This window comes from Benincasa hispida, chromosome 10, assembly GCF_009727055.1.
Source record: "Benincasa hispida cultivar B227 chromosome 10, ASM972705v1, whole genome shotgun sequence".
Classification (NCBI taxonomy): Eukaryota; Viridiplantae; Streptophyta; class Magnoliopsida; order Cucurbitales; family Cucurbitaceae; genus Benincasa; species Benincasa hispida.
Window position 1 is genome coordinate 4317828 of NC_052358.1, and position 25488 is coordinate 4343315.

General features: G+C 33.8%; 1 protein-coding gene and 2 long non-coding RNA genes across 6 annotated transcripts in view; 1 reads left to right on the plus strand and 2 right to left on the minus strand.

The window, feature by feature from the left end:
• The window catches only part of LOC120088099 (ubiquitin carboxyl-terminal hydrolase 8), a 28507-nt gene extending 10581 nt beyond the window's left edge, over positions 1-17926 (plus strand). For 2 of the 4 annotated variants that reach the window (XM_039045158.1, XM_039045161.1), the window contains one exon: positions 1336-2022. In XM_039045158.1, coding sequence (XP_038901086.1) covers positions 1336-1449 — 114 coding nt within the window. In that variant the 3' untranslated portion in view covers positions 1450-2022. Of the gene's footprint in view, positions 1-1335; positions 2023-17236; positions 17345-17717 lie in introns of those variants that run through there. The other 2 variants (XM_039045159.1, XM_039045160.1) reach the window with 2 other exon arrangements.
• LOC120088101 lies at positions 2931-3840 on the minus strand. The gene is made up of 2 exons (XR_005484821.1): positions 3518-3840; positions 2931-3423 (listed from the first exon to the last, which is right to left on the minus strand). It is a non-coding gene; the product is annotated as an uncharacterized LOC120088101 (long non-coding RNA).
• A 6204-nt stretch (positions 17927-24130) lies between the features above and the next one.
• Positions 24131-25488, minus strand: part of LOC120087888 — a 13992-nt gene continuing 12634 nt past the window's right edge. The window contains exons 2-3 of the long non-coding RNA XR_005484720.1: positions 24346-24407; positions 24131-24240 (exon numbers count right to left, since the gene is read on the minus strand). This is a non-coding gene — a long non-coding RNA (uncharacterized LOC120087888). The remainder of the gene's footprint in view (positions 24241-24345; positions 24408-25488) is intronic.

The following is a 25488-nucleotide window of genomic DNA, read 5'->3' on the forward strand; positions in this document are numbered from 1 at the left end:
AATGGTATCAGAGCCGGTTGTTGACGTTACGGAGTGGAACCGGTGGAGGGTTCTGACCGGGTGTGGCCGAGTGAAGTACCATCAGAGTAGCCACCGAGACGTCGGCTTTTCGAGGATGGGGTATTGTTAGGAACTAAGGTAGTATGGGATGCCTTTGTCCCACATTGGTTAGAATGGGATGACCAATATGGTACTAAAGTGGCTCTCCCACCCCAATAGCTAGCTTTTGGAGTGTGGTTCTCCAAGGTACTTAAGTACCTAACACTAAAATCAACGGGCAAATAATTACTATGTTCTGCTGTATGAGTTCATCTTGTGCATACAAAGCAGATATTATAACTCTTAGTTTGCATACTCTTCTTAGCCTGCATACGAAATAGTATGCTGCTGGTGGTATAAAAGGTTTGGCAGAAGAAATGATAGAACAATAATTTCTGCCTCAAGTCAGTTGAATATGTAACCAATGATCATATTGACAATTGATCCTTGAAGTACTAGTGACAGACCGAGAATCTGATTGTGTCCAGACATTGCTCAGTCACTAAGATTGTTCTAGTAGAACCATTGGTCAATTAGGAAGGTTGAGTACTAGTTTCTCTTTTCTTCTCCAAGTCATCATTTGTTGTGCGGTCAATAGCCCATTCTTTGACGTGCATGCAATCGTAGAGCATACCTGTTGGGACTCATTTATTTTTGCTCTTAGGGCACCCCATACGTGAGATTGCATAAACAAATAATTGATAGATATCTTCATATAGAGGCTGACATTATCATTTGTCTGTGTGGCAAGCCACCATGCCCCATGCACTCTACCATGGGGCGAGTTCCTGATTGTTGTTGGCATTTCCTTATCATGAACACATGTTCATGGTGGCAAAGGTGATTGCATTGCATGTAAAGAACAAAGTGATATCTACCTCGAAGTTGAAGATCTCTGTCTAATTTCCCGCCCCACTCCACCCCATTTCTTTTCCTTCTGATTTCCGGCTTATCTTCATCTATTCAACCTCTCCCTGGTGTTCCCCACTTACAAACCATTCTTTTCTGTTCCTTCCCTCCCGCGTTATCTTTATGTTTATTTATTTTTCTTTTAAATTTAAGTCCACCTCAGTGAGAGTTCTATTGACAACCACTTGTCTGGTTTCAACTTGAATACATAGTCACAGTTTTTCTTTCCTTATTGCAAACTGGAAACACCTTTTATTAACCCTTTGATTGAGTTCCTTTTGTACCTTTGGATACTTCATTCAATCAATGAAATTGTTTCTTATAAAAAAAAAAGTTATTCTATTGGTGTTAATGGTTTCTCTGTTTTCCCCTCTTTTTGTGATCTAGCAAGGTGGTGACCAGTGGTATGACTTCGATGATAGCCATGTTTATCCCATTGGCTTAGATAAGATAAAATCTTCTGCTGCATATGTTCTTTTCTACAGAAGAGTTGTAGCTTGATAAACTTGCAATTGGCTGAGTCAAGATAATTTCTCCAAATTTGATGCTGATTAGCTCTTACCATGAAGATCATCCGTCTGTCTTTCCTGGCTTAACCATAGTTTCGAGTATGGATGAAACTTGAACGGAGTTTCAAGCTTAAAGATGGTGCGAAAGAAGCCAATGCCATCATCATCCTGCTTATGCAAGAGATCACAGACAGGTCGTAGGGATACTAATTACATTTATTGGCGTTACCCTCTTTTAAAGAGGCTTCCAGTATAATCTCTGGTGACTCAGAGACATTAGCGTAGGGTTCAAGCCTAACTCTTTTGAAGCTTTTTGGGGGTTACCGATAGGTAGGATATTGAGTAATTTTTTTTTATAGGAAATTCCTGAATATTTCATTTTGGTTAAGATTGATGTATTGTTGATTCTTTTGTTAGTAACTAATCGATAGATTTTAATCCATTTTTTTTTAAATCATTGTATTAATTTTAAATTGGGCTAGTAATTGACTTCAATGTGATTCTTAAGGTACGAAAATATGAATGAATATCATGATATTGATAACAGGGTGCATAACACTTTTGACTCGGAAACTAATGATATCTTCTCCATTTGTTTTTGCTTCTCTCTCTCTACTGCTTTAGTCAGAAGAACATCACAGCTCTCTTCTGTCTTTTAATTGAGAAATATCATTGTCATCAGCAATGAGCATCAATTGTGGCACATGTTTCTTGTATCCCCAGCCAGAAAAAGGAGAAAATTGAACCACCAAGAGAAAATTGGACAATCAAGAGTACCAACTTAAAATGAAAAGAATCTCCGTGGGAATAACTTTTTAGGAACACTTTTTTTCCCATCATTTGAAAATACTTTTTTAAACACTTTGGAAAGTTATTCCAAATAAATTGGAATCAAAATATGTTTGGAAGCACATTAGAGAGTTCTTGATATTAACGTATCAATATAAGAAATATGAACTAATCCAGAAGTTGTAAGACATGTTAGACCATTCTTATTTCGTTCTAGAATTGCATTACTAAAATATCTATCATGTAAGATTGGATTCTAGATGATATTTTTGTAGGAGAAAATGGTATATAAGAATTGAATACACTCAAACTGATTACAACTCAATTGAGAATAGTACACTCAATGTATAATATTCAAATTCAACGTAAGTAAGATGAAGTAACAAGACTTAGATATGGAAATAATCAAAGACTTGAAAGAACTTCAAAACTTTTGGAGACTCACAACGTAGTTGACACACACTTCTAATAAGCATTGTCTTGAAAACAATTATTTGCTCTGCATGAGCTACAAGCAGACTACAACGATCGTTTTAGCAGGATACAACGATTAACTCTAGTAGAATTGCAACCTTGAACTACTCAGATCTGACAAAACTCTTGGATACTCTCAACTTAACTCAAGAACAAAAGAAAGAAAAAAGAAATGAAAGAAATCTTCAATTTGGAATGGGATGCTACAAATGAAGAAACAAATTGTTATTTCTAGGTTGGTAACTTAGTAACTCTTCAAATACAAAATAAATCAAATAAATACAAAAATTGAAACATTTGTCAAACTTAATTCAATTGAGTTGTTACTTGACAAAAATCAAACATAACTCATTTAAATTGAAGAAACTACAAATTTAACTTTCATACATGTCCCTACAAGAATTTTCATTATTCCTGAAGAAACGTTCCCCGACGTAGGAAAAACCGTCAGCGCATCTAACTTCCCTTGATGGTGAATGGCGGCGTCAGGAGAAAACCCAATCCCGACAGATCGTTTACTACTATCGTGATAACGAATCTATCCCAATGATCTGAAACCCAATTGTCGGGCGTAATCAGCTATTTGATGGTATCATGATTGTCGGGCGATGTTTTTGTTCTATCGACGGTTGTGTAAGGAAAACCATTGAAGGTTTACGCAGCAAGATGTAGGGATTGATCCCAACTTTTGTTTTTCACAGAACTAACAAAAATTACAAAATTAAAAGAGAAGGATTATGCATTTAACTTAAACCTACAACATGCCTTTCTAAAGAAAAAAAGGAAGAAGAAAATACCTTTGAAGAATCATTTCTTCAAGAATCCCCTCGAGCAAAGTCACGAATGGATCTCCTTCTCCAAAAGGGACACCACCAAACGGAGCCTCCTATATTCTCCTTAGAGATTGAGAATGACAGAAGGTGTGGGCTCTGCCTTAGGGTTTTGGAAGAGGAAAGAAGATAGAGAGGAAGAAAGAATTTTTTTCTCTGTAAACTTTTTCCAGAAAGAACCAACTCATACAGAGAGAATTGTGGAAGAAGATGAATGAGAGCCATTCATTCTTCCATAACCCACGTTGAAGACGGAGAGATTGAGGGGGAGAGAGTTGTAACCCCCTCCCTTTAATTAAAATTAATTTAAATAAATTAAATTAATAATATATATATATAGTATATATTATATATATATATATATATTATATATATATATATATATATATATATATATATATATATACTATATATATATTACACTATATATATATACACTTATGTTATATCAAATACAACATAATCTATAGTGTTATTTTCTCTCAATAATATATGAATTTTAATATAAACTACATTTATATTAAATTCACTATATGAATCTCATCCATATACTTGATATTTGAATCATATCCAAATATTTAATTCCTCTAAACTTATTTATGGTATTTAATATAAATTATATTTTATATTAAATTAATTACATGAATCTTATTCATATAATTAGTATTTGAATCATATTCAAATCCCTCTCATATTACCTTATATTATAATGTATCAAATACATTATATATTTATATCATATATATATTAATTCCCTTAATTAATATGAACACTTCAAATTAATCCAAAATTAATGCTTAATTAAATCCCTATTGAGCTACAGAGGGGACCTTATGAACTTGTAGATCGAAGCTCCAACGGTACTTGGATAATTAATTAAACTCTTTAATTAAATTACTCAACATCCATTAATTTTCGGTCATTCCACTAAAGATCGATAACTGCACTCTTCGCACTACAGATATATTTATGTGTCTATTGGATATAACCAATCAACAGTGCGATGACCCTTCACAAATTATTTATAAGTAAAGTTAGGCAAAACTTACCTTTTTGCCCTTGTAATTACATTTAACTCCTTAAGTACCACTGATCCCTCTAATGAATAATAAGTCATAGTCTAACTACGACCAAGTCCCTATCGGGGCCGGGAGAGGGTGTGACCACTATGTCAATCCTCGAAATCAGCCCTTAAGGGAGCAATTTATCTACTTGCCCCTGCATCGGGGAAGAAGTGAATTCCGTCTCGTGTAAGCTGTGTTCCCAACTCTCCAGTCAGACGAATCTCCAAAATGGTAGGCTTATTGAGTTGGCAATCTGGCTACTCTCACCCATACAAATCAAAAGACCGTCTTTATGAGCAGAAGTTCACAACTCACTCAGGATTAAGGTCATATCACCTATGGTCATCCTAGTGAAATGTAAATCTCTATTATTAACGACGTTATATAAAGAAACTCTTTGTATAAGATATCTCCGCTCACATGTCTCTACATGAATGATTAGGATCATTTCATTTGTAGCACTTTACAACACTTGTAACACCTATAAAGCGGGCCATATCCGTAGTGTCACCATGATAAGGTATCCAACCTTATCCATCTACTACAGGTTGTTTAGGTCATTATTTAAATAAGATCCACTTGTATGTCTTTACATACTTGTTTAAATTACATAAAATAACCTGGGAACTTAGTTTATTGGATTGAGTATATGGTTATAAAATAACACTTATTTTATTAACAACAATATGTTTATACAAACTTTGCAAACTACGAGATTACAAGGAGATTTAGGACACCAATCCCAACAGGTTGAAGCAACACCATTGGGAAAAAGTCCCTTGCCCGACGGTTCTAGACCGTCGACATATAACGAAATAGAAAATTGAAATTTTTTTTGGGAAATTATAAATTCTCCCAATGGTGCTCGAGAATGTTTTGGCCAACAATATGGAAGTAATCGTCGGGCTAATATTTGGTTTGCCTGACGGTATTTGAGTGTCCGTCTAGTATTTGTATTTCGGCCGACGATTTTGGAGTGACCATTAGGCGATCGTTATTATAATAAAAAAATTTATGAGAATTTGTGAAGTTATGCCGATGATGGTGTAAAAAGACCGTCGACAGATGGATATTAAATTAAAAATTAGGTGGAAAATTGTGAACTTTTGTCGACGGTTGTGTCAGAACCCCGTCTGCATAACTTGGTGTTAGCCGACGGTTTGCATGGGACTATCAGAATTTTGTAATTAGGTGGGAAGTTGTGAAGTTCTGCCGATGGTTGTGTCAGAACCCCATCGACATAAATTGGTGTTAGTTCGATAGTTTGCAGGTGACCGTCGGGATTTTGTAACTCGTGAAAAATTGTGAAGTTATGCCAATGGTTGTGTCAGAACACCGTCGGCATAACTTGGTGTTAACCCAACGGTTTGCATGTGACCGTTGGGATTTTGTAACTCGTGGGAAGTTGTGAAGTTATGTCAACAGTTGTGTCAGAACACCGTCGGCATAACTTGGTGTTAACCCAACGGTTTGCATGTGACCGTTGGGATTTTGTAACTCGTGGGAAGTTGTGAAGTTATGTCAACAGTTGTGTCAGAACACCGTCGGCATAACTTGGTGTTAACCCAACGGTTTGCATGTGACCGTTGGGATTTTGTAACTGTTGGGGTTTATGTCCTAAATCTCATAGGGTCATGTAGTTTATAAACACTTGTATGAACAAACATTCCGTGATTTATAATATATGACATTCTATTCACATTGTCTATGAAATATATGATATTTTAATTGCATTAACAACAAACTATTAAACTAAGATGCATGGTTATCGTTGTAACTTAAACATGTATGTGGAAACATACAAGTGGATCGTGTTTAAAGTGATAACCTAAATGGTCTGTAGTATATGGATAAGGTTGGGTACCTTATCCTGGTGACACTACGAGTATGATCCGCTTTGTAGGTGTTACAAATGTTGTAAAGTGCTACAAATGATTTGATCCAGATCATTCATGTATTAGACATGCGAGCGGGGATATTCTATACAAAGGAGTTTGTATAAGACCGGACCATGAAATGTTTAGTCTTGTTATATAACACCGTTCATAATTAAGACTTTCATTTCATTAGGATGATCATAGATAACATGACCTTAATTCTGAGTGAGTTGTGAACTCCTGCCTATGCGGGCGGTCCTTTGATTTTCATGGGTGAAAGTGGCCAGATCGCCGACTCAACAAGCCTACTATTTTAGGGATTCGTCTGATTGGGGAGTTGGGAACTCAACTACACAAAATGGAATTCACTCATTCCCTGAAGTAAGGGTAGGTAGATAGATTGCTCTCTTAAAGGCTGATTCCGGGTCTTGAACAATGTGACGCCACACCTTCTCTTGGCCCGAGAAGGGTTTAGTCATAGTGGGACTATGATCTATTGTTCATTAAAGGGATCAATGGTACTTAAGGAGTTAGATGTAACTATAGGGGAAAAATGGTAATTTGGCCCAATTGTACTTACGAGCGATTTGTGAAGGGTCATCGTACTGTTTATTGGTTATATTCAATGGACATAGAAATATGTCTGTAGTGTGAAGTGTGCAGAGTGCCGACAATTAACGGATGGTGGATAATGTGATTAAAGAGTTTAATCAGTTATTCACGTATTGTTGGAGCTTCAAGCTACAGGTCCATAATGTCCCCTTGGTAGCTCAATGGATTTAAGTTGAGAATCAGTTTTTGGGTTAATTTGAAACGTTCAAATTAATAAGAGGGAATTTGATTATATATGATATAATTAAATTAGTTCAATTATTTATGATATAATTGACATAATGTATATGATACATAATAGTTTGATTAGAGGAACAAATATTTAAATATGATTCAAATATATTTTTTATGAATAAGATTCATAGTTATTAAATTTAATATAAATATGATTTATATTAAATGTCATAAAATAGAGAAAAAGAACTATGGTTTATATATTGTATATGATGCAATATTAAAATTATAGGTTATAAATATAATATGATAAGTTAGTTATCATATTTATTTATATTTATTAATTATTTGATAATTAAATTCTTTTTCTTTATAACCACTCTTAGTGGGTAGTTATTTAGTTTTATGGCAAATTTGGAATAAAATGATAATGATTTTCTAATTATCCCATACATACGAGAGACAAGAATTAACAATTGAGTATCTACACAATTGCTTGAGAGACTATATGATAGCCTTATTATCTACATGATCGAGAGACTTGTCTATGCGATAGACTTATTCGTTTACACAATAGTGTTGTTCGTCTACTTGATCGTCTTCCTCCTCAAACTCTAAACATCCCCTCTAACCAAAATTAGCCATAGTCCACCACTCCTAGATTCTCACACCAAGAATACTAAGGTCACCAAGTAGTAGTGTCCAGTTGGTTCGAGGATCGAGTTACTACTTGCTGCTTGTTCGAGGGAGTTCATGACTTGTTCGACACGTTTGTGGACGAGTTCGATCAAGAGATTTACTTGAATAATGATTCTTCAAAGGTATAGTCTCTTGATCATTTGTTTTTATTTCAAAGCAAGCTGTAATTTAAGATTTATGCATAATCTGTTCTTATATGACTGTAAATTTATGCAATCAATCACAATGGGATTTGGACGATCCGCTTCTGTTGAAAGGTTCTCTGTAAATAGAGTTCCTTCAGTAACTATGTGGGAAGTTGTGAAGTTATGCCGACGGTTATGTCAGAACCCCGGCGGCATAACTTTTATGCCGACGGTTTTGATTTGCCGTCTGGATATGGCATTTATCCCGGCGGTTTATCAGATGAACGTCGGGAGAAGTTCTTTTAAAACCTCTTCTTTTCCTTCTTCCTCCATTTTTCTTTCTATCCTTTCGATCTCAGAAACACAAGCTTCGATTTTTGTCCATCCAGTCGCCGTCCCATCTGCTCGCCATCTAGTCCTGTGCAGTCGCCGTCCCGTCCACTCGTCGTCCAGATGTCGTCAGCTCGCCCGCTTGCACTCTAGGCTTTCGATTTTTTGGTAACATTTTTTTGTTCATATCCTAAATTTTGTTCATGATTTAGTTAGTTTATGTTTTGTAAATTCATTATGTTTAGTTAGTTTGTCAGCATAATATATCCTAATTTTACTATACTTCTATTTTCATCCCTTTTGTATGAATAGGATACACATAGATAATCCATAATTGACATAATTTGTTAGAATATGAGTCTAAGAATCGCCTAAAAGATTGTGGTGTGATTATTTGGTACCTTTAGTATTTTTTTAAATGATGTATCTAATTATTATTTTTTTATTAATTATATATTTGGCATAATTGGCATAATTTTACATCTCCCATGGTGAATTCTCATAATTATAGTTAGTTAATATCTAGCTAAGTTGTTAATATCACCTATTTATATAAGTGATCATAAACATATAAATTAAAAAGGAATCATAATTTGTATATACACAAAAATGACATAAAGGATAAACTAAAACTCTAAACTAATAATTATATCTCTTAAAACTCTAGATTTGATTAATAATTTAGAACTATATCTTCACTTTATTTCATTTACAATCAACTCAAAATCATAAAAATGAAAATATTCTTTTGTAAGAAATTATATTTTCACTTTATTTCATTTACAAGCTTATTATTTAGTAGTTAGTATTTTTGCCTATTGTTGAATCATTGAAACAAAATCCAAATCTATTATACTCATATATAACCTCTCACATACTAAATACAAAGTCCCACAAAAGCTAGAGATTAAAGTGCAAATTTGGTTATAGCCGTTGACATAACTTCACATAAACCATTCAAATTCATTCACATTCAAATTTGGTTATATGAGTGACCCAACCAAGGGATGGTTTATGTGAATCAATTTGAATGTGAATGATTTATGTCAATTATTTTACAGAATTTGAAGTGTAATTGAGGGGTGGAAATGTGTGATAGAGTGTAATCTCTAGCTTGTGTCACCACTAAATTCAATAGTGTTCGATTGGATTACAAGTGATTGTCTTTTCAAGAATGATTTGGGAAATTCAAAAAAAAAAAAAAAAAAACACGATTAAAAAATTAATGAAATAAAATTAAAAGTTAGAAATTGGAACTATGTGTTCTAATATAACTAATTGTCTAAATCATACAATTCAACTTATTTCATATATTATTAAGAATGGATAAAGAGTAGATTATGATTAGGAACAAGTTATCAACTGAGTATGCAAAAAGAGTATATCGATTCCTTGAAGTTGTAAAACTTCATGTTAATAACTTGGAAAAAACAAGATGTCTGTGCAGAAAATGTATGAATGCAAGGTGAGAGCCAATAGATGGAGTTGAACGACATTTATTCATTAATGAAATTCCCCCATCGTATCATCAATGGTATATCACGAAGACCCAGTCGACTTGTATAGGGTATACGAGAGTCCTACATCTCAATCGACACATGATAATGGATTAAGTACGACACAGATGAATGTTATAGATGAAGAAAATAAAATTTTGAATATTATAAATGATCTACGGTGTCAGAATGCCGATGTAAGTGGAGGAGAAAATGAGGATGAGATGCACACCAATGCCCAAGAAAGAGATAACAATTCAAGCTTATTTAAAGACTTAATAAATGAAGCACGCAACCAGTTATACCCTGGTTGTACAAATTTCTCTTCATTGTTGTTCTTGGTGAAGTTTATGTTGGTTTATGGAAACATGCAGCAGAAGAAAATAGGATCGTTAAGCATTCAATTCCTTAATTTTGACATCAATATAAGCATGTTCAGGGGATATCAAGAGGGTTTCATTATATACCTTTGAAAATCCTCTTTAAATTTGAAATTCAGTTGCAACCTTCTCCAATTCTTACTGTGGACCACCACTAGAGTTTCCGTACTATTCTTTAGGAGCCTTAGATTGAGTTGTGGGACTCAAAACAAGCTTGAATTTAGTGGATTGAGGGAGAGGTTTTCTGATTTTTCAGCTTGTTGAAGAATAACTTCTTCAACCTTCAAAAACTCAACAATTCAGCAATTGCATCAACTTTTTCACTCAATCAAGAGTGGTTTTATTACATGACTCTCATGCAAATCTGATCACTTTAAGTGATTCCAGCTACTCTTTGAATGGTGGTGGAATTATGTATAAAAAGGTGACTAACTTTCTTGCTTGAAAGTGGGAAAATCCCACACTGGGATTTTCTTAATTTTCAAATTCTATTTTTTGATTTTGAAATTGATTTTTAAAATATTTTTTTTCAATTTTAATTCTTTAATTAAAATCAATATTTTATTAATTTTACAAAAATTAATACAAAAATTATTTTGTCTAATAAAATTAATACTGAATAATTAATTAAATTTTTTTTAATTAATTCTACTAATTTAATATCAAATATCAAATTAATTTGTCACCAATTTCATTACTATGGATCCTTACTCATGAAATTAATATTTAAATCATATTTATATATTAATCGATTCTCCAATTACGTTTAATTCCAAAATTAAACGTGTAATTATATCACATATAATTACTAATTCCCTTAATTCGAATTTGAACTTTTCAAATCAACTTATCACGCCTTTCTAAAGCTAATCTATTTGTGAGTTAGTAGGGGGACCTAAGTAGGGGGACCTAATAGACCTACAGATCATGGGCTCCAATGATCCGAGATTAATTGGCTAAACTCTTTACACCGAATTAACCCCCATTCGCTAACTACCCGGTCACTCCACACAAGCCCAGTAGTTGCACTCCCCTCATTGTAGATATATTGTGTCCACTTGATATAATCGTAATTAGTAAGTTAACCCTTCACAGTTTTTTCGTAATAACGACTGGGTCAAAAGGCTGTTTTACCCCCGAGATTACCTATTGTTTCTTAAGTTCTATTGATCCTCTAATGAACAATTTGTTTGCAATCCGATCATCAAACAAAATTCTTCTCGAGCCAATGAGAGGGTGGGGCCCCTTGTTCAAGACCCGAAATTAACACTTAAGGGAACAACCTCTCTATTATCCCTGAAAGTGGGTAGGAGTAAATTCCATCTTGCACCCTATTTCCCTAGCTATCTACTCGGTCCTACCCTTGAAATGGGAGGCTTATTGAACCGGTGCTATTGAGCCAACCCTCACCTATAAAAATCTAAGGATAATCCCGAATAAATAGGAGTTCATAGTTAGCTTAGGATTAAGGTCAAATTACCTAGGTCATTGTTTTGAGATAGTCAGTCTTAAACAATAAATAATGTTATAAAGTAAGAGTGACATATTTTTTGGTCCGATCTTATGCAAAACAGGATACCCACATTCCTCATGTCACCATATGAACGAATCAAGATCACTTCATTTGTAGAACTTTACAACTCCTTGTAACAACTATAGACTGAGCCGCATCCGATAGTGTTACCAGAATAAGGCACCTAATCTTATTCGTATACTATAGACCATTTTGACTATTTACTCGAATCTGATCCACTCTTATGTCTCCACATAAAGTTCAAGTGCTCATGTAATAGTGATGGATCTTTTAGTTTATTGGATTTATTTCTAAAATGAAATAAGCAATTCATATATTCAATAACAACTTTATCGATTAACAAAATGAGTTTATTGTTTACAAACCACGAGTTTTAGGACATAAAATCCAACAGTTGATGCATATTAAGGTTTTTAGCAATTGGACTAACAAGTCGTTTGATTTGTTACTTGAATTGTTAAAAGAAACATTTCCCATTGGAGCATCTATACCTAGTTCATTTTACGAAGCTAAGAAAATTACATGACCTAAGACTAGGTTATGAGTCTATTCATGCTTGCAAATATGATTGTATCCTATATTGGAAAGAATTTTTTGATTTGCAATGGTATCCAGTATGTGGTGAATCTCGATACAAAGTTGAATCTGGAAAAAGTAAAAAAGATCCCACATAATTTTTTTTCAACATTTTCCTTTGATACCAAGATTGAAGTGATTATTTTCATCTACCCATATTGCACCTGAAATGAGGTGGCATAAAGATAAACGTATTGAAACTAACGGAGTGTTGCGACTGTAGGAGTATATCAGCATGCAACGGAAGCAACAAGGATCAATAAGCATTCTAATTTATTAGTTTTGGCTATAACTAAAGCATGCTCATACAATAATAAGAAGGTTTGAAGAAATACCTTTATAAAACTTTTAGAAGCTCGATTCTCAGCTGCAAACTTCTCCAAATCTCGCTGTAGACCACCTTAAGATCTTCCTCACTTTTCTCTTAGAGCTTTTAATTGAGTTGTGGGACTCAAAATAAGCTTGAATGAAGGGAACTTGGAGAAAAACTCACTACAACAATCTACTTGAAGAACACTTCTTTAACACGAAATTTTCAACAAAAACTCTATCGTTGCATGCCTCAATTCCACTTCAATCTTCTCTATATATTGCAGGACTTTAATGCCAAGAAGATGGCTGCATGAGATGCAGTTTCTGCTTGGAATTATTGAAGTCAAACTTAAGTGGGTTTAGTGTGAGCTAGTTGAAGGTGCTAATGGAAAAATCCATAATTCCATTTTGTGTTTTTCAAACTTTTAAATTTTACCAAATGATTTTAAAAATTGAAAATATTATTAATTTTACAAAATTAGTTTTATAAATTAATTTTCTAATAAAATTAATAAATAATNATAAATTAATTTTCTAATAAAATTAATAAATAATTATTTAAACAATTTAATTAATTCTGATTCATTTAATATGAAATATTAATTGATTTTACACAAGTCCACCTTCATAAATTTAATATTTAAATATATTTAAATATTAATTAATTTTCCTATTCCGTTTAATTCTAATTTGAATATTTCAAATAAACTTATCACGCCACTCTAAAGTTAATCCATTTATGAGTTAGTAAGGGGACCTCACGGACCTACAGATCATGGGCTCCAACGATCCGAGATTAATTGGTTTAACTCTTTGCACTAAATTAATCCCCTTTCGTTAACTAATGGGTCACTTCACTAAAGCCCATAGATGTACTCCCCTCAGTGTAGATATATCATGTCCACATGATTTAACCATAATTAGTAAGTCGACCCTTCATAGGTTGTTTATAATAACGGCTGGGTCAAATATCTATTTTACCCCCGAGATTACGTCTTGTTTCTTAAGTTCCTACTAATTCTCCAATGAACAATTGGTTTGTGATCCAGTCACTAAACCAGGTCCCTCTTAGCCCAGTGAGGGGGTGAACCCCTTGTTCAAGACCTGGATTCAGTACTTAAGAGAACAACCTTTCTCCTATCCTTAAATCGGGTAGGCGTGAATTCCGTCTTGCACCCTATGTGCTCAGCTATCTACCTAGTCTTACCCCTAAAATGGGAGGCTTATTGAGCGGCGCTGTTGAATCAACCCTCACCTATGCAAATCTAAGGATAATCTCGAATAAATAGGATTTCATAGTTTGCTCAGGATTTAGATCGAGTTACTTAGGTAATCTAAGTGAAATAGTCAGTCTTATACAGTAAACAACATTGTAAAGTAAGAGTGACTTATTTCTTGGTCCGATCTTATGCAAACTCATTGCATAGGACATCCCCATTCCTCATGTCAATACATGAACGAATCTGGATCACTTTGTTTGTAGCATTTTTACAATTCTTTGTAACAGCTACAGAGTAGGCCATATTCAATAGTGTTACCAGAATAAGGTACCCAACCTTAATAATGTGCTATAGATCCTTTTAGCGATTTACTCAAACTTGATCCATCTCTATGTCTCTACATAAAGTTCAAGTATACATATAATAGCCGTGGATCTTAGTTTATTGGATCTAGACTCTTACTTATGCAATTTATAGAACTAATAATAAGTTTATTGATTATAGAATATGTTTATCTTTTACAAACTGCGAGTTTTAGGACATAAAACCCAATAGCGACATCCAGCTGATGCTGAAGGGTGGAAGCATTTTGATCGTGAGTTTCCTCAGTTTGCTTCAGACCCACAAAATGTTCGTTAGGACTAGCTTCAGATGACTTCAATCTATTCGGGAATATGAGTACTTCGTATAGTATGTGGCTAGTGATGCTCATTCCTTACAATTTTCCACCTTGGAGATACATGAAAGAGACAAATTTCATTGTCTCCATTCTTATACCCAATCCAAAATCTCCTGAAAAAGAAGTTGATATTTATTTACAGCCATTGATTAAAGAGTTAAAGGAGTTATGGAATGATGTTGTGCACACTTATGATTGTGTTAGTAGTGAATACTTCAACTACCTGCATGCTTATTGTGGACTATTAATGACTTCCCTGCGTATGGTGACCTATCTGGATGGAGTACCAAAGGTTACCAAGTATGCTCTATTTTTAAAGAAGATACATCATCATTGAGGCTAAGAGGAAAACAATGTTTTATGGGGCATCGACGTTATCTTCTAGATAATTACAGTTGGTGCAAGAGCATACAATATGATGAAAAAATGGAACGTAGGCCTCCTCCAGTTTTCATGGATGGGGAAGATATCTTACAAGAGGTGAACTTGTTAAACTTTCCCGTGCTTAGCAAACATCCAAATAAATGTGATAAAAAATATAAACGAAGTTTAAATTGGAATAAAAAAAAGTATATATTTCCAACTTCCATATTGTTTGAAACTTTTATTAAGACATAAGTTGGATGCTATGCATATTGAAAAGAATATTTGTGATAATTTGGTAGACCCATTGTTAAATATTGAGGGAAAGAATAAGGATACAACTAATTCTCGTTTGGATTTGGAAGATCTAAATATACGAAAAGAAATACCCCTACAAAAGGTAGGAAATAAAGTTGTAAAGCCACACACTGCATACACATTGACTATTAATGACAAGATTGCATTCTGTAAGTGGATGAAATCAGTCAAATTTTCTGATAGGTTTGTATCAAATATATCAAGATGTGTGAGTGAGAAAGATGGAAAGCTATGAGAGCTAAAAACTCATGACTCGCATGTTATGCTTCAGAGGCTTCTTCCAATTGGAGTTCGGGCATACTTAAAAAAAAGACGTGTCTATTCCCATCGTTGAGTTATGCAAATTTTTTTGTGATCTATGTACAAAAACAATATCTATAGGAGATTTAGATCGATTACTAAGAGACAATATAATCATATTTTGTAAGTTAGAAAAAATATTTTCACCGTCATTTTTTGATGTAATGGTGCATCTAGCAGTCCACTTGCCATATGAAACAAAAGTTGCAGGTCCAGTTAGTTATAGTTGGAGGTACCTTATCGAAAGAAGCTTATAGACATTGAAACAATATGTAAAAGTTCTGAGGGTTCTATAGTAGAAACATATATAATGAATGAATCGTTGGTATTTTGTTCTTTGTACATAACTGGAATTGAGATGAGGTTCAATAGAGATGAAAGAAATGATGATAGACTTTCAGAGGATGAGATATGTGGTGACTTTTCAATGTTCAGACAAAATGCACAACCATTAGGAGCTCTAAGAGTAAGGACATTATCGAGAGAAGAGAAATGCAGTGCACATTGGTACATCTTGAACAATTGCATGGAAATAAAATCTTATCGAAAGTATGTTTTAAACATTCTATTTTAATTGATGATTTTGATACAAAGTGTGAAATATAAAATTGAGATACGTCTCTTACTTATAAGAAATATTTGAGACTAATTCGACATGAAGCTCAAAGTTAGGATGATTTATACATAAGACACCAATGAGGCTTTCCTGGTTGGTTCAAATCTCATGTAAGTATGAGTTTAAAAGACAAGTAAAAATTCAATTGAATTAATTCCTATCGACACTAGTTTTTAAGATCTAATGTGTTGTACTGAATTAAAAGGTTATTTCATTGCATGAAAATGGAGATATGTCTGATGATATATATTCACTCGCGATGGGGCCAAGTTCAGAAGTGCGCTCATACAGTGGATGCATTATTAATGGAGTACGCTATCATAGTATTGAGCGTGATAATTATCGGAGAACACAAAATATAAGGATCATGGTGCCTTCAGAAAATGAAGGTGGAGGTGATCTCCATAATTTTGATGGTGTTGTCAATGAAGTATTGGACTTCCAGTATGCCAAGAGAAGGTGTGTAATTATGTTTAAGTATACTTGGTTCGATACATACCCTAAAAAGACTAATAGAGTACACATGGACTTGGGGTATATATCAATTAATACAGCTCGTCAATGGTTTGTTAACGAGCCTTTTGTATTTTCCAGTCAAGCCAAACAAGTCTTTTACATCAACGATTCCAAATATGGTAATAATTGAAAAATGGTGCAAGTAGTCCAAAACAAGCGTGTGTGGGACATGCTAGAAGCAGAAGAACGTGAGAATGACCAACCTGAGTTATTAGAAGTTATGAATAATATTACTTGTACAATCGATGAATCAATGAACAATATCAGTTTAGGTAAAGTTGATGATGATCCTATAGTCGTAGAAGAATAGATAATACAGCGAGTTGATGATGACTTCATAAATGATGAGGAAGAGGATGTATAATCTTCTTCTAATAGGAGTTTGAGTTTCAATGAACATCTTAATGATACGGAATAACCATGTAAATATATATCTTCTTTTTCATTTCATAACTTACATATTGTTGTATAACATATATATTGTTGTTTGCATAGAAACAATGGTAGGCTACACTAATGAGGAGGCAATCTTGGAGTATTTAGTGACCGAGCATATTGGCGGATCATCCTTCATGGGAGATAATTTAGGTTATTCTAGATCCACATTTTATTTTAGATCCATAATTGGTAATTTGTATATAAACTAATGTTTAATTAAACTAACGACGTATAATTTCTTCAGAGTCTGGTTGTACGACTAATAGGGCTAGATGCGGATACTCTCGAAATGTTGATTTGGATAGATATGTGAAACCAATTTGCAACAATGTAACAAAGTTTAGCAATGTCATTGGTATCAACGTTCGGAAATATTTTTCTGATTGTTATAGATCATGGAGAGAGGTACCAATAGAAACTAGAGAGCTAGTTAAAAGTCGATTATTGGTAAGATGATTATTTGATATTTTACAAATTATATATATGTGTCTGCATCTGTAGATATGCTAATTAATTTTTCTTTTCTTTCTTAATTCAGAACCATTTTGTGTTAAACTTGTCCATCCAACTAGTCAGTAATTTCATCGATGAATAGATGAAAAGTTCGTTCAAAGAGTATAGGGTGGAACTACACAAACGCTATAAAAAATATTCAAGTCCTGAAGAGGCTCGTGTACACCCACCTAATCGACTTAAAGACGACATAGAAGATTGACATTTTTTATGCAACAAGTTTGAATCCACCAACTGGAAAGTAAGAACTTCTTATGTTTTTTTTTTTATGTTTACTTACATTTCAATTACTCATTTTCTCTTAATTTCTCATTTTCTTGGTCAGCCCAAAAGTACCCTCATACATGTTCTAAGACTTTTATACGCATACTAGAATCCACGGTAATACTAAAAGTATTTTTATATTTGATTTCTAAGGAAGTATTATTAATATTTTCTATGTGAATTGTTTTACAGAAAGGACCCGATGGTCAAACAATGGACTTCGTTTGTTAATCAGGCCATTAATGATGCATATCTAAGTTTTTATTCCACAATGTAACTTTATTTATATACTATTGTCATACAATAATTAGTCCTAATTATTGATGTAGAGTTAAATGGTCGAGCTGAGAGAAGCCTCTACCCAAGAAGGGTCTGGTCTGAACCAATATCAGAAGAAGAAATATATGAGTAGGTGTTGGGCATAGGAACGGGCCTTGGATGAGGAACACCGAAATGGGTTACATATAAAATTGAATAATAATAAAAAAGTAAATCTATTCGTCTTAGGTGGCATCTCCTCACAAGTTATAGAGGAGAAAAACTAAGAGGATAGAGAAATTAAAGGCTAGACTTGTCTAATTTGGAACGCAATTGGGAAGGAAAAAAACAATCTGTGAGATGAGATTGATATGAAAGCTATGCTCTTACAGCTCATGAGAAGATGAATCCGAAAATTTTAGGTGTGAGATATGAACACTTCTTCACACTTTTTTATATGCCCGACTTAGTAAACATTCAATTTAGTTTAACGTTTTGTGACTTATAATTACTCCATTCCTCTAGTTTTCTTCAAGGTAACAAATATAAAATCGGTATAGGTTAGGTAAAATAAGTATAGTTAGTATTATCTGAGAGTGTGTGATTTTACAGTATTTTATGTACTAAATATGCTGGGAGGAGGGATTTTTGAAGTTTGAGTTTCATTTATTTTCGAGTGGCTAAATTAAGTTTGTTTTACACTTTGGATTGCGTAGTGAATTATAATAATAAGTTATAGTAATATATATATATATATATATTTTGGGGGGCGGGGGTACATTCAATAAACTTCATTTAAGTAAAACTAAGTGGAGGTATGCGTTCATTCACAAACATACAAGGACAGTTATGCATCTTAAAGTAAATACAAACTTCATTTACAACATGCTTTCTTAACTAAATACAAAGGAAATCAAGATGTACTTTGAAGAACTCTTCTTCAAATATTCCTTCGAGCTACACTGGTCATGCGTCCTAGCAAAGTCTCAACGATCACGAATGCAACGAACATGCAATGTAATCACGAACAGTCTAATCTTCGAACGACAACCCTCAACACTACCACTCGATTACCTTAGTATTCAGAGTGAGAATCCAGGAGGTGTGGGCTTTGTGTGAGTTTGGTAGAGGGAAATAAGAAGTATACGATCGAGCTACACAATCGAGTAAGTGGGAAAAAGGTTTAGTCTATTGTATAGATAGTGGGTACTCGATCGTCTAGTAATGTGGAGAAATCTTCTAGCAAACTCTCGCTCTCATAACAATCATCTAGCAAACTCTTGCTCGCGTCTTGAAACTCTCATTTGGTTGTTTAGTCTTTCGAAAGGGCAATCGTATAGCTTTATTTCGCTTGATTGATTAGTAATATGATAATGCGATCAACCACTAAAAAATGAAAACTCCTTTCATTTTATTCTTCAGTTATTAAAACTAAAAATAACCTCCCACTTGCACGGTTAATGGAGAAAGGAAATAACCAACTAAAACAATTATTTAAAACAATTATCTCATAATTGTTTTTATTATAAATAAATATAATAACTAACTTATCATATTATATTTATAACCTATAGTTTTAATATCACATCATATATAATATTTAAACCATAGTTCTTTTCTTCTTTATTTAATATAAATCATATTTATATCAATTCCTCCAATTAATGTATTTTAACCTATAGTTTTAATATCACATCACATATAATATTTAAACTCCTTTGTATATGATACCTCTGCTCGCATGTCTCCACATGAATGATCAGGATCAGACCATATGTAGAACTTTACAACAATCGTAACATCTACAAAGCGGGTCGTATTTGTAGTGTCACCAAGATAAGGTTTCCATCCTTTATCTATATACTACAGACCATTTAGGTTATCACTTAAGACATGATCCACTTGTATGTCTCCATATACATGCTTAAGTTACAATGATAACCAGGGATCTTAGTTTATTGGTTTGTGGTTAATACAACTAAAATATCTTATATTTCACAGGCAGTAGTGAAGAAAATATCTCATATTATTACATCACAAATGTTTGTTCATACATGTATTTACAAACTATAGGACCCTACGAGATTCAGGGCATCAACCCCAACCGTAAATATAAGTTTAAGTAAATGTAGATATATGTTGGTTTGTTTCAATTGTTATGAGTTGGTTGGGTTTTAAGTACAAGCATGTTTAAGTTTAAGGTTGTTTGTTTAAGTAAATGTAGAAATAAGTTTAAGTAAATGTCGATATGTGTTGGTTTGTATATTGGGATTGAGAATTTTTTTTTTTTTTTTTTGGGGGGGGGGGGGGGGTTGTTTCATTGTTTATGAGTTGGTTGGATTTTTAAGTACAAGTATGTTTCATTTTAAGTTGGTTTGTTTTAAATAAATGTAGATATGTTTTCATTTGTTTCAAATTCTTAATCTATGTTGTTGTGTAATTTGGATCGTGAATAATTTTTAGGGTGGGGAGTATACAATGAAAAACTAAGTTGGGGGGGGGGGGAGGTAAGTTGGTTTTTTTAAGATTATAAAACACTTATATATAAGTTTAAGTAAACGTAAGCATATTCTTGGTTTTGTTCAATTCTTTTAAGTTGGTTGGCGGTTTTAAGTTCTTATGTTAGGTTTGAGATTGAAATATTCATAGTTATGGGTTCGTGAGAGGTTTAGAGTTGTGGGTTTTAAGTTTTATTAGGTTTGAAGTTAAAGTGGGTTTTATTTGGTTTTAAGTTCTATATTGAGTTTTGAGATTGAAATATGCAAGTTTGAGCCAGTTTGTTTCAATCACTCATAGCAAATTTGACTTATCCCGACGTCACATTTCGTCAGAAAAGTGTGGAAAGTTCGTCAAAGGGGAGATCTCCCGACGCACTTTTAAACGACGTCGGGAGTTATGGGGAACTCCTGACGCATCGTAGTGCGTCGGGAGTTCCTGGAACTACCGATGCGTTAATATACGGCAATCGGCAATTCCAAAGAACTCTCGACGCACTACAACGGCGTCAGGAAGTTCCCCCATAAACTTCCGATACACATAGGTATCGGGAGTTCGCCCTAACTCCTGGCACCACGTAGGCGTCCGGATGTTTTCAACCATAACTCCACGATGCCGTGTTAAAGTGCGTCAGGGACCTATATATATATGTGGGGAGTATTAAAATTTAATATATCATTTGTAATTTTTTTAAAAATTTGATCGGAAAACCTGTAAAACATATTATACCAAATAAAGATTCACATAAACGAAAATGAAGTCCATTTTATAACAAGTAAAAAATTACAATATCCAAACGAAGTCGATAAACATTCATATCACAAATACATAAAAGAAGTAAAATCAAAACAACATCTAGAACACTTCTCGAACACAGCATCTTCAACAATTGTCCCAACTCATCTCCGAACAACATTCTACAATAAAACAAAAACATTGAAATGTTATATTGATAAACATCCACAACATGTTCAAACTCCAATACGGGTGGTAATGAACATCAAAACGAGTAAACAATGATGATTAACACACATAAAACTCAAATTTGTCTCCAAAATGGTTTGATGAATGAATATATGAAACTTGGTGTAACTTAGACTGCAGCTAACTATTGCTCTTTGCATTAATAATTTACGTTTAAAAGGAAAATAGAGAGGATTATTGCAATAAAACACATCTTCCCACCCTCTCTTTTTTCTCTAGTTCCCTTCTCTTCTTTAATTTGTATTTCATCTCTACCAATGATAATACTACTTTCTCCATATTTTGCTTCTAATCACAACAACGGAGACAATAAATGACAAAGTTGTTTCTTCTTTCTTTGACAACAAACAGAGTTTTTTAGATACCAAATAAACCAAATGGAGAGAATAAGAGTAAGAAAGTGAGCAAAAACTAGAACAAAAGTGAGAAAAAAAAACAATTCAAACAATATGTGACGCCAACAAAAATTTAAAAAGCTAATCAAATTGCATTAGCAAAAAAAAAGGTCATCCATACAAAAATTTTATAAATCAACTTTTGATCATCCTTATAAAAATCTCATAAAACAATATATATTTTTAATTTTAGTTGTATATGTGTGTGGTATGTGGCATCATTATTATCATTACTGATCAAACCATTTTGTCAATTTGTTAAAAGTTTTTCAAATATTTGAGAGAGAGAGAAAATGAATGTGGCTGAAATAAGGGGCAGATGAAAATATAAACTTTAAAGAATAGTATATGAGAGAGCGAGAGGCAAGGAGAGAGCAAGATATAGGGAGAGAGCGAGAGGCAAGTAAAGAGCGAGATACAGGGAGAGAGCAAGATTCAGAGAGAGAGCGAGATACAGGGGGAGAGCGAGATGCAGTTGAATAAAAAGTAAAAAAAAAGAAGTTTTGATCCTAGGGGAAGGTGAATATGCAGTATGTCAAGAGTAGGTCAGTCTTCCATTAGGGAATCATGGAGGAAGAGAAGCGAAGACAGACTCAAAACAATAATGATAAGACTCAAAATTCTCTCTTGACTAACCAGCTCTTTCATACAGGGAGAGAGCGAGAGGCAAGGAGAGAGCGAGATACAGGGAGAGCGCGAGATACAGTTGAATAAAAAGTAAAAAATATAGGCAATGAGAGAGCCAACAAAAAATACATCAAAATCCAATTGTTTGACTACCATAACTGCAGGATAGCCAACAATTCTTTAATTATCATAAAGCTACTTAAGACATAACTAAATTTTGCTACCATAACTGTAGGATAGCAACATAATAGACAACTAAATAATGTAGTAATCATACCTAATTTGATGGGTCTCCTCTATGTGATCGTACCATGTCTTCAATCATTTTTTTTTTCATTTCTTCCATTTGTCTTGTATGATCCCCTTGCATTCTTTTCTGAACGTCTTCAAGTTCCTTAATCCTCAACTGAGACTGTTGGAAATTGACTCTCAATTCCTCCATTCTCGCCTCCGTTCCTTGAGTAGATGATGAGCTTGATGAGATGATACTTCTTCTTAACTTAGGCTTAGGGCTCCAACCTAGAACTTTTGAATATCCGGGTCGTCTACCCAAAATCGTCTCACAGATTTCATCCCTTGTTAGTGGTTGAGAACCTTCTAGGGTGGGGCTGGATTGTAATTCCAACATTTGATGCTAGACATAATAATTAAATGGGTAAAAACGAGCGACTAAAGTTAAAAGTGAAAAAAAAATCACGATAATAAAGCAAAAAATGTTACATGTGCATTTTCAGCTGCCTCGTTCACAAACTTGCCACCTTTAGAGTGTGTTTCCCTAAATAGGTCAACACGTCCTATTTCTCGACCCTCCTTTGCCTGCAACTCTGCCTGAATTTGTAGGAATGACTTCGATCCACCTACGTGGTTGAATGGTAATTTCTCTCTATTTTTCCTATTCGTCACAGATATTTCCTACATTTGAAGGGAAAAAAAATGTCAATAGTGTGATGTATTAGTAAATGCAGCAAATGATACACGCCATAAATATTGTATCTGAAACGCTTCACTCTCGAAGCAGTCACACAAAAAGTACCAATCTTCTGGCCTATTTTTAAGCTAACTAAGCAAACTAGCACGTACTTGCTGAGGATCTCCACATTTTCTGTAATGTCTATGCAAATCTGCTCTAAATTCTTTGAAGGAGTTTTGCATTTGATGTTCTATAAAATGGTTAAGTCGTTGACTGGACAAATAAAGTTCGAAATGAGCCTACAAAAGAGGGAGGGAAGAATTAGCATAGATGATGTTCATGACTGTAAAAGAATAACTTATAATTACTTACCAATAATTGACTTTTAGCCAATTCTATGAACTCGTTTGGAACCTCAGTAAAAGTACGTACTGGAAATGCAGATCTCACGACGATACCGATCGTATTACTAAATCGTACCGAATTTTGAGATATCAGTTTCGTCTCCCTTTCATTTATCACAATTGTAATTCTCCCATGTTTTTGGACGTATCTTTCCAACTCGATGTTCTGCGAATGCTCTCGTTTCTTCTGATTGGATGCTGAGCTACTATCTGAAGAATAAAAAATTTAAAACAATTTATGATGTATTTCAGTTAACAGAATATATTTCCAAATATACTAACCTAAAGTATCACCCACAGAAGATACCGTGTTACCTAGATATAACTCCTGGAATTCTTCATTAGCCTCTCGTTGCCTATTAGGGTTGGCATCGTATCTATACAAACATAAAAAAGAGAAAACAATATTAAATTAACAATAAATATGTGTAAGCTAGAGAAAAAGAGAATTGAGTAGATACATCATTACTCATCATTATAATCTAATTCAAATTATTCATCAGTACTTGAACTGTTATTGGGAGATAATTGTTCTTCATCATCATCGTTTATGAAATCAGGATCGCCATGTACAATAATTGGTCTTTCCACAACTGTAGGATCAACGTCAACTCTGCATAAAGTAACCTCCTCAATGGTTTCATCCACTCGGACGCCACCAACAATTTCTAGTAAATTTAGTTGTGCGTTTTCAACATCATCCAGTTCCGGTACATCCCATATTCGTTTATTTTGGACTACTTGAACAACTTTCCAATTGCTACCATGTTTGATGTCATCAATGTAAAAGACTTGTTGTGCTTGGATAGCAAAGATGAAAGGCTCGTCGGCATACTAAAAGTGTGATGTATTGATCGATTTGTATCTTAAATCCACATGTGTTCTATTACTTTTGTTGTTATCTGTGTCAAACCATCTACACTTCAACAAGAAAACGCGTCTTCTGTTCGCATATTGGAAATCTAATACTTCGTCTACAACACCGTAGAAATTGTTATCCACACTTATGTTCTTACTGATCTCCCCGGCCACTAGGACTCCACTATTTTTTGTAGCTCGACGATTATCACGCTCTACAGTGTGAAACCGTACCCCATTAACAATGCATCCATTGTAAGAGCACACCTTAGACGAAGGTTCCATTGCAAGTGAAAAGAAATCATCGGAGATATCTTCTCTCTCGCGCCGTTGTAGAACCTGATAATTACGTATACATTAAAAATGAATATGAAAAATGAATCATCCCTCAATTGTTGCCTACAAAATGACTATGTATACCTAAGATTTGAACCAATCGAAAAATTTGCGTTGATGTTTTATATATAAGTCAGAGGCGCTTTGAGCTTCATAATGAATTAACCTCAAATGTTGCCTACAAAATTGATCATTTAAATGTTATATCAAAGGAGATACCCTAGAATTTAGAAAAGGAAAAAGTTTGAAACGTACTTGCGATAG